This window comes from Callithrix jacchus, chromosome 6, assembly GCF_049354715.1.
Source record: "Callithrix jacchus isolate 240 chromosome 6, calJac240_pri, whole genome shotgun sequence".
In the NCBI taxonomy this organism is placed as follows: Eukaryota; Metazoa; Chordata; class Mammalia; order Primates; family Cebidae; genus Callithrix; species Callithrix jacchus.
The window spans coordinates 123,400,124-123,415,965 of record NC_133507.1 but is presented as its reverse complement, the minus strand read 5'-3'; the positions used below and the strand labels follow the sequence as shown (position 1 = coordinate 123,415,965).

Here is a 15,842-nt window from a genome sequence, read left to right as displayed (position 1 = left end):
CATCAGTAGCCATCAAGATTGTGTCCAATGGGATCGTTGCTTTCTTGTTTTAAATCACGGCCATGTGTTTGGCAAGGGTGCTGGTTAACCGGAAATGTTGGCTCTAAGCTAGAAGCACTGGCATTGAAATCAACATATTTGGGGGTGGGGGGTTAATGAGCAAGGCTGGGAGGAGACAAAAGAAGTAACTCGGCTCAGCGGTCAAAGACGCGCTAGGTGTAAGGGAGGGAGGAATCTAGGCTGTGAAAGTGGCTCCAAACATTGAGAAGGGGCCAGGACCTTTCCTCCTGGAGGATGGCCCTGGTACTGATGCGCCGGGCCGGGTCCTTGACGGAGCTGACAAGACAGACTGCTGTTCACCCGTGCGACCACCGGTAAAGCAGCTCCACAGCCCCTCCTTCCTTTCGGCTGCCCCCCCACCGGTTTTCCCGCCTTGTTTTTCCCCTCTTCTCTCTCTCTCTCTCTCTCCCTCCTCCCTGCGCGTAGCGGAAGTGACGCCAGGCGTAGCGGAAGTTGCTGCAGCCGCGGTGTTGTGCTGCGGGGAAGGGAGACGGATTTGTAAACCCCGGAGCGAGGTTCTGCCTACCCGAGGCCGCTGCTGTGCGGAGACCCCCGGGTGAAGCCACCGTCATCATGTCTGATCAGGTACGGGGCTGGGAGCCATCCGACGGCGGTGGCCAGGGCCTTCCCTGTGGGTCTGCCTGCCGCTAGGCTGGGGTCGGGGATGGAGGCGCGGGGGAGGGGAGCGCGGAATGGGGGAGGGGGCGGCCAGTGGGGACTGGGCAGGCGAGGGTGGGGAGCCTATTAGGGCCGGAGATGCCGGGGCCTCCCGCGGGGCTTCCGGAGCTGCCCTCCCCTGTCTGGGCTCGCTCATCACTCCCTGTACCCCAGCGCCTCTGGATGCGGCCTCCCTCATATCGTCCCACTTCTTTCTCCTGGGTCGATCAGGTGCAGAGCCCCGCTTCCACCTCCCTGAGAGGGTCTCTGGAGAACCCGTCCTTCTTCCTCCAGAGGACTGATCGCAGAAGCAGGGCCCTAGGCCCCGGTTATGTAACGGGAAGAGAATCCCTGACTGGGAGGCTCCGTGGCCCTGAGAAGCGGCTGGACTCTCCACTTTCTGCTTTTTCGTCTGGGAGGGCGTGGGGCGGCGAGGGAGGTAGATGTCCGATGTTGTTGGGAATCCAGAGAGCCCTGCCTCCGTTCAGATTGCAGCTAGGGCAAGGATGCCGCTGCTTTTCTCCGAGTTACGTGTGGGAGTGCAGAGCTGTCGCCTCTTTGCTGTACTTTGCCATTTCTTACTCGGGGTTGGTTCATCCTATCTCTCCAGTTGTAAGAGACCATTTAGAATAACCAAGAAAGAAAATAGAACGAAACTGCTAGAGCAACAAAAAGCATCTCACCTGGGCATTGGCCTGAAGAAGACTGATATTTTTGAGGAAAATGATAGGAAAACTTTGTGTATGTAGAGTAGTTGCAGAGTATTTGCAGAAAGTTGCCAGGTAAGGCATAGTGCTCCAGCTTAATGTTAGTATCAATAATTTACTTGGGATTTGCACTTGATCAGGAGTGATCCATTTTTCTTAAGCTTTTCTTCCTCATCCTGTTCTAATTAGCCACCTTTGTGATGTTTTTAATTCATAAAGTTTTTGTCTGGTCTTTTGTTTGCTCAGACAACTTTGACTTTTAAAATTAATTAACTAATTATTTATTTATTTTTGAGACGGAGTCTCCTATCGCCAGGCTGGAGTGCAATCGTGCGATCTCGGCTCACTGCGACTTCCGCCTCCTGGGTTCAGGCGATTTTCTAGCCTCTGTCCCCCGAGTAGCTGGGATTACTAGCGTGCGCCGCCACACCCACCTAATTTTTGTGTTTTTAGTAGAGACGGGATTTCCCCATGTTGGCCAGGTTGATCTCCATCTCCTGACCTCGTGATATGCCTACCTTGGCCTCCCAAAGTGGTGGGATTACAGGCCTGAGCCCCTCGTCCGGCCGACTTTTAACATTTTTGGACCTTTTACTCGTTTAGTGATAGTTATTCAGAAAACTATTTTTCATTCAACTCCACGGTGTACTTGAACTTTTAAATTTAACACCAATTCCCTTGAGTTTTAACCCAGTTTTGTACCATTTGCTGAGAGCAAATGAGGCTTTTGGAAATTTGTACTATTGTACAAAATGTACGCTCACATATTTAAGGCTTAACCATAATCTAGATTAATTTTGGATGGATCTACTTGCTAATAATCTAGAGTAATTTCCAAGTTGGCATTATAAGTGTTTTTCCCTAGGTAGTTGTTTACTTGGTTACTAGGAAAAAAAGTATAGGTGTAAATGCTTAGTTTCATCAGCCTTTTTATTTTGCTTTTCAGAAGTGTCTAGAAAGCATTTTGAAATTTATTGTAGACTGATTAAAGAGCAACATAAATAATTATAAAATAAATTGTAGAATTTGTTGCTCCGTTTTGCAGTCAGGTCATTTAAGAGAGACAAAGAAATGAAAGACTTAGGACATCAATAGATTTTTTATTTCATGTTCATACTGGGACATTGTCTTTTTTTCACTCTTATTGTTTCATGAGTGTTCAATGGAGATTTCTAGAAACTAACATGACCTGTAATAACAAAACAGATTAAATGTGGGGGCAGATGTGAAAATCCAGCTGTTTTTATTAAGCCAGACATTAAGGAGATTGAAAAAAAATGTGTAACAGTTTCACTCTAATTTTGTTTTGAAAAATATTTTTAATAAAAATATGTGTTAATATATAACAGGTTTGTTGGTATTTTGAAATCAATTAATATTTAAAAACATTTCCCAGTTTTCAGTGTTTAATGCCATAAACCTCAGTAGATGTAACCAACCTAACAAAAGCTTTATGGGGTTCTAAATAAGTATAAGAATCCTGAGACCAAGAAGTCTGAGAACTGTTGCTGTAGGCTGATTGACCAACATCATTATTAATAATTAAGGCTCTGGCTGGGTACAGTGGCTCACACCTGTAATCCCAACACTTTGGGATGCCAAGGTGGGCGGATTACCTGAGGTCAGGAGTTTCAGACCAGCCTGGCCAGCATGGTGAAACCCAGTCTCAAAATAAATTAAGACCCAGTACATTGGCCGAGTGCGGTAGCTCACACCTGTAATCCTAGCACTTTGGGAGGCCAAAGTTGGGGAGGATTGCTTGAATCCAGGATTTTGAGAGCAGCCTGGGCCACATAGACCTCATCTCTCCAAAAAATAAATTAGGCAGGCATGATGGCTTGTGCCTGTAGTCCCAGCTACTCAGAAGGTTGATGTGGGAGGATCACCTGAGCCTGGGAGGTTGAGGTTGCAGTGAGCCCAAATCATACCAATGGACTCCAGCCTGGGCGATAGAAACCCTGTCTCAAAACAAAACAAGCGAGACCCAGTACAAGTTTAGTGTTGAGTGCTAAAGACTTTAAGAGTTATGAAGCTGAACCCTTGGTTGTAAGATGTTTATAAGTGAGAACAAGAGTCTCCAAATCCTGCACTGTAATATCAGCATGAGACTAAACTACTGTCCTAAAAACCTTAATTTGAATCAAGTTCTTTTAGAGTGATGTATTTTCTGAGCCACTTCTCAGAGGGTGATTGTCTGGTGCTAAGATAGTGAAGTTGAGTAATAGCTTAAGCTTAAAATAGGTGGACATTAAATATACACAGGACTTTGATTGCTGGGTTCTTCATTGATTACTGAAAAATTATTTTTTTTGGAATTTGAGTGAAACACTTCTTGATGGCTGGGCAGGGTGGCCTATGCCTGTAATCCCAGCACTTTGGGAGACTGAAGTGGGTGGATAACTTGAGTCCAGGACTTTGAGGTGAGCCTGGCCAACATGATGAAATCCCATCTCTACTAAAAATACAAAAATTAGCTGGTCTTGGTGGCTCATGTCTGTAATCCCAGTTACTCTGGAGGCTAAGGTGGGAATATCGCTTGAGCCCAGGAGGTAGAGGTTGCAGTGAGCCGAGATTGTGCCACTACACTCCAGCCTGGGCGACAGAGCAAGACTTTGTCTCAAAAGAGTAAAACACTTTTGTAATCATTTTACCAATTCTAACATCATCTAGTGGATTTGTGTATTATTATTAAATAATCCTCTAAAACAAATATGAAACCTAAGGCCCTTAAACTCTAAAGACTGAAACTCCACTGACGTCATATGGAGTGTTTTGTGAGTATTTGTATTTTTTTTTGAGATTGAGTTTTGTTTTTTTTGCCCAGGCTGGAATGCAATGGTGTGATCTTGGCTCACTGCAACCTCCGCCTCCCAGGTTTAAGCAATTCTCCTGCCTCAGCCTCCTGTGTAGTTGGGAGTATAGGCATGCGTCACCACACCCAGCTAATTATTTTTGTATTTTTAGTAGGGATGGGGTTTCCTCCATGTTGGTCAGGCTGGTCTTGAACTCTAGACCTCAGGTGATCCACCTACCTCGTCCTCCCAGAGTGCTGGGATTACAGGCGTGAGCCACTGCACCTGGCCCGGCTAATTTTTGTATTTTTTATAGAGCTGGTGTTTCATCAGGCTGGTCTTGAACTCCTGACCTCAGGTGATCTGCCCACCTTGTCCTTTCAAAATGCTGAGATTACAGGCATGAGCCTGGCCATATTCTTTTCTTCCTTTCTTTTTTTTTTTTTTTTTAAATAGGAGAAAGGATCCATAGTTTCATCAGGTGTATGGGATTCCTCAAAATGGTTAAGGACCGTCATTTAACCAGTAACAGAAATCAGATTGGGTGTTTTCCTTTAGCCAGGTCTCACCTTGTAGCAAAACAAAGCACTCCTACAGAACCAGAAGCTTAATATCAAAAGGATGAGGGTAATTTGTACATATATTTTTCCCTTCCTTCTTTCTGATATTTGAGTTTATAGTGTTTCTTTTTTGTGTCAACATCATCAATGGTAGCTTGGTCAGCTCTTCAATTCAGGTCTGTTAATTGTAGCAATTGTATGACTGATTTGCTCCACTCTAACTGAACCTGTATTAACACCCCAGAAAGATTGATTGATTGTAATATTTTTCTTTTAATCTTTAGTCATAGATCTGGACATACTGTGTAATTGTGGTTATCTGAATACACTACCTCAAAATTTTGTGACTTAAAACAACAGCGTTTTATTTGTTCATAAATCTGCAATTTGAACAGGGCTCTGTAGGTTGGACTCATCTCTGCTTCTTGGTGTGTGGGGCCTCAGCTGAGATGACTCAAGTGGCTGGGGGCTGGAACAGCTGGGGGTAGGGTGGGATAAGACTGAGTGGGGCCAGTGTCTTCATATAGTCTCAGAGCCTTTCTGAGTGGTTTCATCATGTCTTCTCAGCATGGAGATCCCAGGGTATTCAGACTTAGGACTCAGGGATCACAGAGAGAATGGGTGTTCCAGGAGAACCTGGGTGAATTGAAAATAGCAAGGCCCCTACAACCTAGCCTTGGAAGTCACTTCTGTATTCTATTGGCCATTCAAATCACTAAGGTCAGCCAGATTGAAGGGAAAGGCATTTATTTAGACACTGTTTCTTAATGGGAGAGTAACAAAGAATTTGCAGTTTTTTTTTTTTAAATGGAGTCTCGCTCTGTCACCTAGGCTGGAGTGCAGTGGTGTTATCTCAGCTCACTGCCACCTCTGCCTTCTGGGTTCAAGCAATTCTGCCTCAGCCTCCTGAGTAGTTGGCACTACAGGCAAGTGCCACCACACCCAGCTGATTTTTATATTTTTAGTAGAGACAGGGTTTCACCATGTTAGCCAGGATGGTCTTGATCTCCTGACCTCATGATCCGCCTGCGTTGGCCTCCCAAAGTGCTGGGATTACAGGCTTGAGCCACTGCGCCTGGCCAATGTGCAGTTATCATTAATCTATATTAATTGTATTTTTCCTGCCATGATATATTCCCTGAAGTATTTTTTATAGCTGATTTTAGAAATACTTTGCTTGAGGTAGCAGGAGAGTATGAACTGATTGTGTATTAAAATTCATAATTATGTTACTATTTATATCATAGAATAGGTGTGTTAGACTGTAGTTATTACTTGAGCATGTAGTCAGTGATGTGTACCTTAAGCACTTCATGCCCGAGGAGAAGAAAAATACATATTCTGTGTCCTCTCTGATAGACATGAGGTCCTATTAGGGGATATTACTGAATGTATGGGTTGTAGTAAAACACTTTACTTTTATTTTTATTTTTTTTTTTGAGATGGAGTTTCGCTGTTGTTACCCAGACAGGAGTGCAGTGGCATGATCTTGGCTCACTGAAACCTCTGCCTTCTGGGTTCAAGCAATTCTTTTGCCTCAGCCTCCCGAGTAGCTGGGACTACAGGCGTGCACCACCATGCCCAGCTAATTTTTGTATTTTTAGTAGAGACGGGGGGTTTCACCTTGTTGACCAGGATGGTCTCAATCTCTTGACCTTGTGATCCACCTGCCTCAGCCTCCCACAGTGCTGGGATTATAGGCATGAGCCACCGTGCCCAGCCGTAAAACACTTTAAAAGAAGCATTATCTAAACAAACTTAACTAGTAGTTTAAAACCTGAATATGAGTGTAATGATTAGAGTACTCATTAAGCTTTAGTAGTTTAAATTTCATAAAGCAGTTGTCATAAAACTCATGACATCCTTTAGTCCTAAAAAGAAGGTATTTCTTTCATAATTTTAACATGTTCTACCTCAAAGTTGTTTTTTTTTTTGAGAGGGAGTTTCGCTCTTGTTACCCTGGCTGGAGTGCAATGGTGTGATCTCGGCTCACCGCAACCTCCGCCTCCTGGGTTCAGGCAATTCTCCTGCCTCAGCCTCCTGAGTAGCTGGGATTACAGGCACACGCCACCATGCCCAGCTAATTTTTTGTATTTTTAGTAGAGACGGGGTTTCACCTTGTTGACCAGGATGGTCTCGATCTCTTGACCTCGTGATCCACCCGCCTTGGCCTCTCAAAGTGCTGGGATTACAAGCCTGAGCCACTGCGCCTGGCCCTAAACCTCAAAGTTTTGTGACTTAAAATAACTGCCTTTTTATTTTGCTCATAAATCTGCAATTTGGACAGAGTTCTATAAGTTGCACACATCTCTGCTTCTTGGTGTGTGAGGAGGCCTCAGTAGTACTGTAATGTAACACTGCATTCAGTTACTCGTGTTAACACTCAGTAACATGTAGTATAACAGTTACTTACATTCTTTTTTTTTTTTTTTTGAGAGGAAGTCTGACTGTGTTACCAGGCTGGAATGCATCTGCCTTCCGGGTTTAAGTGATTCTCCTGCTTCAGCCTCCTGAGTAGCTGGGTACTGGTGTGCGCCACCATACCCAGCTCATTTTTTTTTTGTATTTTTAGTAGAGAGGGGTTTCGCCGTGTTGGCCAGGATGGTCTCAATCTCTTGACCTAGTGAGCCACCCAATTTGGCCTCCACAGTGCTGAAATGACAGGCCTAAGCCACCATGCCCAGTTTTTTTTTTTTTTTTTTTTTTTTTTGGAGACTGAGTCTTGCTCTGTGGCCCAGGCTGGAGTGCAGTGGTATGATCTCAAGCTTACTGCAACCTCTGCCTCCTGGTTCAAGTCATTATCCTTCCTCAGTCTCCTGAGTAGCTGAAATTACAGGTGCATGCCACCGTGATCGGCTACTTTTTGTATTTTTAGTAGAGACGGGGGTTCCCCCATGTTGGCCAGACTGGTCTCAAACTCCTGACCTCAAGTGATCCGCCTGCCTTAGCCTTCCAGAGTGCTGGGATTACAGGTATGAGCCACTGTGCGGCCAGTTATTTAGATTCTAAGTGTTTTTTTCTCCATTACCTCAAGCGGTATTCATCCTTTTCTTTCCTGTAATGCTTAGCACTTTGAGTGGATACTTAGTAAAAAGTTTTTTAAAGGAGAGTGTCCGGATTTATTTAACAGATGTTTATTGAATGTCAGAGTATTCGCAGCACCATTCTAGGCTGTAGAATTGGAAGGTCGCCTCAAAAACGTGAAACAGCATGTACCTTCCTCCTCCTCCTTTCTCAGTCCTCTTGATGTTTTGCTATTGAGGCAGGGCTGGTTGTCATAGAATAGTTTTTCTCTTACATATTTTTGCATACCTTCATCTTTATTTCTGTTAGCAATAGACCTGGTAACTTTATCTCCAAAGTTGAATCATTTACTTCTTCCAGGATATTGAAATTATTAAGGATAATTTTTTTTAAAACAAAAGGTCTCATTTATCACTGAACCTAGCCAATCAATGCATTCATAACAGATTCAGAGAGAAAATATATATTCCCAGTAAAACATGTCTGACTCTCCAGATAGTGGTGACATTTTTCAGCTTGATATGGTAACATTATTGTGAGCTTCAGACAGCATTAATTATGTTGTATTGTACAATTCTTTATAGACCCAGCTTGTTTCTTCTTCAGTGTCTCCTTTTGGAGTTTTACCTGATTTTATTACCAGTTTTCATCCAAATCCACTCGGGAATGGGACGATTTTGCTTTTGTTTCTTGGTCAGGAATCACTTAATCCTGAAAGGCTTGTAAGAAGACATGGTGAGAAGTGGAGCACACACCATGAAGGCCGATAAAGGAAGAGGGGCGGATATAATTTTTTTTTTTTTTTTTTTCGAGATAGAGTTTTGCTCTGTTGCTCAGACTGGAGTACAGTGGTCCAGTCTCGGCTCACTGCAACCTCTGCCTCTGGGTTCAGGTGATTCTCCTGCCTTAGTCTCCCAAGTAGCTATGATTACAGGCACTCGACATCATGCCCGGCTAATTTTTGTATTTTTGTAGCAATGGGGTTTCACCATGTTGGTCAGGCTGATCCTGAACTCCTGACCTCAGGTGATCTGCCTGCCTTGCCCTCCCAAAGTGCTGGGATTGTAGGCATGAGCCACTGCACCTGGCCTGGATAATTTTTTATTAAGGCATCTTTAGCATTCCATTTTAGAATTTCCTGAAATTGTGATTTTTTGAAAAAGATACTCTGATTTTTTTTTTTTTTTGAGATGGAGTCTTGCCCAGGCTAGATTGCAGTGGTGCGATCTAGGCTCACTGGAACCTCTACCTCACGGATTCAAGTGATTCTCCTGCTTCAGCCTCCTGAGTAGATGGGATTACAGGCGTGTGCCATCATGCCTGGCTAATTTTTGTAATTTTACTAGAGATGGAGTTTCACCATGTTTTTCAGTCTGGTTTCAAACTCCTGACCTTGTAATCTGTCTACCTTGGCCTCCCAAAGTGTTGGGATTACAGGTGTGAGTCACCTCGCCTGGCCTCTCTATTTTTTTGGTGTGGTGGAGTCTTGGTCTGTTGCTAGGCTGGATTGCAGTTGCACAATCTCTGCTCACTGCAACCTCTGCCTCCCAGGTCCAAGTGATTCCCCTGCCTCTCAGCCTCCCGAGTAGCTGGGACTGCAGGTGCACACCACCATGCCTGGCTAATTTTTTGTATTTTAGTAGACATGGGGTTTCACCATGTTGGCCAGGATGGTCCTGACGTTGTGATCCGCCTCCCGAAGTGCTGGGCTTACAGGGGTGAGCCCCCACTTACATAGCCTGGCCTGTTCTCTTTCTTTAAGAGTCTTGGGGTAAACGTCACACAGGTACTGTTATTGAGCACCTTAATTTTATGTTTTAAAATTTGGATAATTCCTGTAACATGATTATGTTTACTTAAAGATATGTTGTTTTGGTTATATTTTGTGGCTGTTGTGGCATTCAGTTGCTTTTTCTGAGCTAATGAGGATCTAAAGGAAAAGACCTGAAGGAAGGAAGGGTGGAGTTCTATTTGCTCGGCTGGTTCTCAGTATCTAGGGCCAGTTATTTTTAAAGGTTTTATCAAAGAGTAATATACCTACAAAAAAGTGCACAAGAGTATATGGTTTGCTGAATTTTCACAAACTGAACACAGCCATGCAACCAGCACTCAGATGAAGAACCACTGTACTGACAAGTCGAATAGTTTTGTCTGTTTTTAATACAGTGTAACATTTTATAAGTGAAATCATATACCTCTCTTTGTGGGTTCTTTTGCCTAGCACTGTTTAGAGGCTCATCCATTATTATTATTTGTAGTTGTATCTTATTGAAGATACAGAATACAATGCTGTATGGCAGTCTATTGTGTGCAATGCAATGCACACAATTATTCATTCTGCTTTTGCTGCCCATTGAGGAGTTTTCTAGTGTCTTTTTTTTTTTTTGAGACGGAGTTATGCTCTTGTCCCTCCGGCTGGAGTGCAATGGCACAATCTTGGCTCACTGCAACCTCTGCCTCCCGGGTTCAAGCGATTTTCCTGCCCTAGCCTCCCGAGTAGCTGCGATTACAGGTGCCTGCCAGCATACCCAGCTAATTTTTGTATTTTTAGTACATCATGCCCAGCTAATTTTGTATTTTTAGTATGAACTAGGTTTCATCATGTTGACCAGGCTAGTCGTGAACTTCTCATCTCAGGCGATCTGCCCATTTTGGCCTCCCAAAGTGCTGGGATTGCAGGTGTGAGCCACTATGCCCAGCCTAGCACCTATTTTTAATATGAGCCAAACTGATAACTATTTATAGCACCTTCTGCGTCAGGATTGCTTTTGGGCTGAATAACAGAAAATCTGATTTATCGTACATTAAACAAGTTTTTTTTTTTTTTTTTTTTCCCCATAAAACAGGCAGTGTAGACATAAGTAGCTCAGGTGCCTTCGTATTCTTTTCTTCTCCATCCTTAACAGCAGTCTTTCACTCTGGTGCTTGTCTACTTGTGGGCTCAAAAAAGCTACTTTGTGTTCCAGACAGGAGAAAAAGGAGAAGCAAAGGGAAAAAGTATATCACTTTACATTTCTTTGGCCAAAAATGGCTATAAAAGAAGCTGGGAAATATGTTTTTTATCTGGGCAACTTGAGGTTTCCCTTTGTAAGGAAGAAAGGGAAAACAGATAGATAATTAATGATGTCTGTCGTACTTCCAAGACTGTTTGCTAGTACTTTTGGATGCAGTCAAACTGGTTTGTTGTAGGCTTAGCATAAGTTCATAGTCTAGGCTCAAAGAGTAGGGTTTACGCAACCAGTAAAATGTTCAGTTATAGTTTGTAGTTCCTGAGAAGCTATCTGTATATATCTAGTGTTTAACCACCATTCAGGGTTCAATGTAAATATTCAGAGGCCCATTGTTTTGACAGCTTTGACCTAAACCTTGAGGTTATGGAGTTAAATCTGGTCAGTTCTGTTCTAAATCTTTAGTACCATCTTACTAAGTTTGAACATATGCAGCATGAAGATGAAAATATACATATATTTTTGTCTTTTTAGAATTGTGGGCCGTGTGCAGTAGCTCATGCCTGTAATCCTAGCACCCTGAGGCTGAGGCAGGAGGATTGCGTGAGTGCAGGAGTTCGAGACCAGCCTGGGCAACATGGTGAAACTCTGTCTCTACCAAAAAATAGAAAATTTAGCTGGGTGTGGTGGTGTGTGTCTATAGTCCCAGCTACTCAGGAGGTGGAGTTGCAGTGAGCCAAGATCGTGCCACTGTAACTTCAGCCTGGGCAGCGGAGCGAGACTCTGTCTCTCTTTTTTTTTTTGACTCTGTCTCTAAATAAATAAATAGTAGAATTGTGGTAAGTTATTTAAGTATGAGGAAAGTGACTTTATTATAATTCTGAGTTTTTACCTTTTAATAATGGGTGCATTAGAATTATCTTGTTTAACCTGTTTTGAGCTTTCTTCATTAGGAAATAAATTGATGTATACAGAATTTGTTTGAAGCTTGGAGTGAATTTTTTTGATGAAATTTTTTATTTATGTTTAAATGTACTACATATATAATGAATCCTTGTGGTCACCTGTTAGCCTATCATCTACAGCATCCCATTATATTCCCCCTTATTATTTTGAAGCCAGTCCTAAATATTGTATCATTTAATCTGTAAATATTTCAATATATATCTTTAAAAGAGAAGGGCTTTTTCTTTTAACATGACCAGTATACTGTTATCACACCTTAGCAAACAGATTTGTTAATATCATCAAATAAGAGTAAATGCATTTTTTATTTGTCATTGGGTTTTCCTAGATTCCCTCCGATTTCAATAAGAATGAGCAATCTAGTCTGGTGTTGTGGCTCACACCAGTAATCCCAGCACCTTTGGAGGCCAGGTTGGGCGGATCATCTGAGGTCAGGAGTTGAGATCAGCCTGGGCAACATGGCGAAACCTTGTCTTTACTAAAAACACAAAAATTAGCCAGGTGTGGTGGCACGCATCTGTAATCCCAGCTACTCAGGAGGCTGAGGCAGAGGAATCACTTGAACCTGGGAAGCAGAGATTGGAGTGAGTTGGGATCGTGCCACTGCACTCCAGCCTGGGCAGGCGGCAGAGCAAGACTCCATCTCAAAAAAAAAAAAAAAAAAGAATGAGCAATCCTCGTGCAGCTGAGTCAGTAACACATTGGCAGTAGTTAAGCATGATACTCTGTCCCTGTGACTGAATTGTTACTGTACTTGATTACCAGAGTGCTTTTTTTTTTTTTGGAGACAGTCTTGCTCTATTGCTTAGGCTGGAGTGCAGTAGCATGATTTCGGCTCACTGCAACTTCCACCTCTTGAGTTCAAGCAATTCTTGTGCCTTGGCCTCCCAAATAGCTGGGGTTACAGGTGTGCACCACCTTGGTCAGCTGACTTTTTGTATTTTTTTTTTTTGAGATGGTGTTTTGCTGTTGTTACCCAGACTGGAGTGCAATGGCAAGATCTTGGCTCACCACAACCTCTGCCTTCTGAATTCAAGCAGTTCTCCTGCCCAGCCTCCCGAGTAGCTGGGACTACAGGCTCGCACCACCATGCCCAGCTAATTTTTGTATTTTTAATAGAGACGGAGTTTCACCATGTTGACCAGGATGGTCTCGATCTCTTGACCTTGTGATCCACCTGCCTCGGCCTCCCAAAGTGCTGAGATTATAGGCGTGAGCCACTGCGTCCGGCCATATTTTTTTTTTTTTTAAAGTAGAGATGGGGCTTCGTCATGTTGGCTAGGCTGGTCTTGAACTCCTGGCCTCAAGTGATCTGCCCACCTTGGCCTCCCAAAGTGCTGGGATTATGGGAGTGAGCTCCTGCGCCTTGCCTCCAGAGTGCTTTTAGGCAAAGGTCTTGTTCTTTTGACTTTGAAATAGCATAATAAAACTCTTCTCATGAATTTTGTACATTTGAAAAAGGACTATTGTGTTTTCCATATCTTATGCAGTCTAAGAGATTTTCAGTTCTCGGTTTGATCCTGTATATTCACTTAATCTTTCCATCACCCGTTTCTTCTGCTTTGGGGCTGTGTATCCTTTCAAGCCAAATCACCCAGCACTCTTTGGGATTCTCTTTTCTTTGAAGACCTAGTGTCCCAGACTCAGAGCTGAATGCTTTCACTGTTTTGTAACTAGTGTGCCATACCATTCTGTATTGGCTGCTTTTTGTAGGGAAGAGAAGGAAAGAGAGCATACAAAAGACACTGAGCTCGCTGGAGACAAACTTTAGCCTTTTTTTTGGATAGGATCTTCTCATTTTCCAGGCAGGTTTGTCAAAGAAGAAGGTGAAAAGCTTGATGGTTGCCTTAAGCAAGCATAGGCTATTAAACAAGTGGTACAGGTGATCGTTACTCTAGTTGTTAAGAGTTGGGAAGAGATCACCGAATGGAGTATCTAGGGAAAGTGGCAGCTTATTTTTGGAAATTTAAAATCTCGTTCACATATTCTTTTCTTTGTTGTTTTTGAGACAGAATCTTGCTCTGTCACCAGGCTGTAGTGCAGTGGCGCAATCTCAGCTCACTGCAACGTCTGCCTCCTGGGTTCAAGCGATTCTCATACTTCAGTCTCCAGAGTAGCTGGGATTTCAGGCACGTACCACCACGCCTGGCTAATTTTTTGTATTTTTAGTAGAGACAAGATTTCACCATGTTAGCCAGATGATCTTGATCTCCTGACCTTGTGATCTGCCCACCTTGGCCTCCCAAAGTGCTGAGATTACAGGCTTGAACCAACCACATCTGGCCTTATCTCTTATTCTCAACTGTGAATACAAAAACTGAAAAAAACTGTTTGAACTGACTATTGCATACAGAAGTATGAAACATGAGTAAGATTCTGTGATACGATACAGAAAATAGTGCTGTCATTCTTATTTATTCAACAAACATTTAATAATTGCTTAGTATTTTTTTGGCACTACAGAGGTTAGAGAGGTGAAAAAACTTGGACTGCTTGTAAACTTGTAGGGAAGACAAGACATATGAACCTGTCACAGGAAACTCTTTTTTTTTTTTCTTCCCTGAGACAGAGTTTTGCTCTTGTTGCCCAGACTGGAGTCCAATGGTGTGATCCTGGCTCACTGCAACCTCTGCTCCCCAGGTTCAAGGGATTCTCCTGCCTCAGCCTCTTGAATAGCTGAGATTACAGGCATGCACCATCATGCCCGACTAATTTTGTATTTTTAGTAGAGTTGGGGTTTCTCCATGTTGGTCAGGCTGGTCTCGAACTCCTGACCTCAGGTGATCCACCTGCCTCGGCCTCCCAAAGTGCTGGGTTGTAGGCGTGAGCCACTGCACCCAGACAGAAAACTGTTTAATAAGAATATTGAATATCTTAAAGTACCAGGCTCTGTGCTTGACCAGAAATACAAAGGAGTAAGGCATGCCAATAAGAAGCTCAAATCTGGTAGAAGAAGCAGATATGTAAACAAATGGTTATGATAGATAAGTAAGCAGTATGGGAACTTTTAAGAGGATGATCAGTGAAGTGTGATGTCTGGGTGGTCATGAGAGCTGGGTAGAGTGGGAAAAGGCCTTTGATGAAGAGGGGTTCAGCATGCACAGAGATAATTGAAATAAGGCAGAAGGTGCCATGTTCAAGGAATTGTAGATAGTTATGGCTGGAGGATAGGATATATGCTAACAGAGGTAGGAGAATAAGGTTTCATTGCTAGGCAGGGCCCAGCACATGAAGGATCAGTGTATGTCAGCTAAGGATTTTGATTTTTTTTTTGAGACGGAGTCTCGCTCTGTTGGCCCAGGTGGGAGTGCAGTGGGTGATTTCGGCTAACTGCAACCTTTGTCTCCGGGTTCAAGTGATTCTCCTGCCTCAGCCTCCTGAGTAGCTGGGATTACAGCTGCATGCCTCCATACCTGGCTAATTTTTGCATTTTTAGTAGAGATGGGTTTTTGCCATGTTGGCCAGGCTGATCTTGAACTCTTGACCTGAGGTGATCCACCCTCCTTGGTCTCCCAAAGTGCTGGGATTACAGATGTGAGCTACCATGCCTGGCCTAGGAATTTGAATTTAACTCTGAAGATTTTGAGCAAATCAGATTGCATTTTAGCGAGATGATTCTGGTCACAGTTTGGAGAAATAATTGAAGAGAGGAATACTGGGAACATCAGTTATAGTGTTTTTAAAATTATTCAAGTGACAAGGTGTTGCTTTTTCACTCAGGCTGGAGTGCAGTGGCACGATCCTGGCTCACTGCACCCTTGACCTCCCTGGCTTAAATGATCCTTCCACCTCAGCCTCCCAAGTGGCTGGGGCTACAGGCATGTACCGCCATGTCTGGCTAATTTTTCTATTTATGGTAGAGATGGGGTTTCATCATGTTGCCCAGGCTGGTGTCAAACTCCTGGCCTTAAGTGGTCCACCTTGGCCTCTCAGAGTGCTGGGATTACAGGTGTGAGCCACTGCACCAGGCCAGTTATGCTGTTGCAGTGATGTTAATAAGCCACAATGAATGCCTGAACTAAAGCAGTGGAAGGGAAAGAATGGGATGGGCTTGAGAGCTATTAAGAAATAGAATTGTCAGGCTGGGTGCGATGGCTCATGCCTATAATCCCAGCCCTTTGAGAGGCC

At 43.4% G+C, this 15,842-nt stretch overlaps 1 protein-coding gene across 1 annotated transcript in view; it reads left to right on the top strand.

Annotated features, from left to right (window-relative positions):
• Positions 1–518: 518 nt before the first annotated feature.
• SUMO1 (small ubiquitin like modifier 1) overlaps positions 519–15,842 on the top strand; it is a 35,207-nt gene continuing 19,883 nt past the window's right edge. Inside the window, exon 1 of the mRNA XM_002749647.6 lies at positions 519–645. Within this exon, the coding sequence (XP_002749693.1) occupies positions 634–645 (12 nt within the window). The 5' untranslated portion in view covers positions 519–633. The remainder of the gene's footprint in view (positions 646–15,842) is intronic.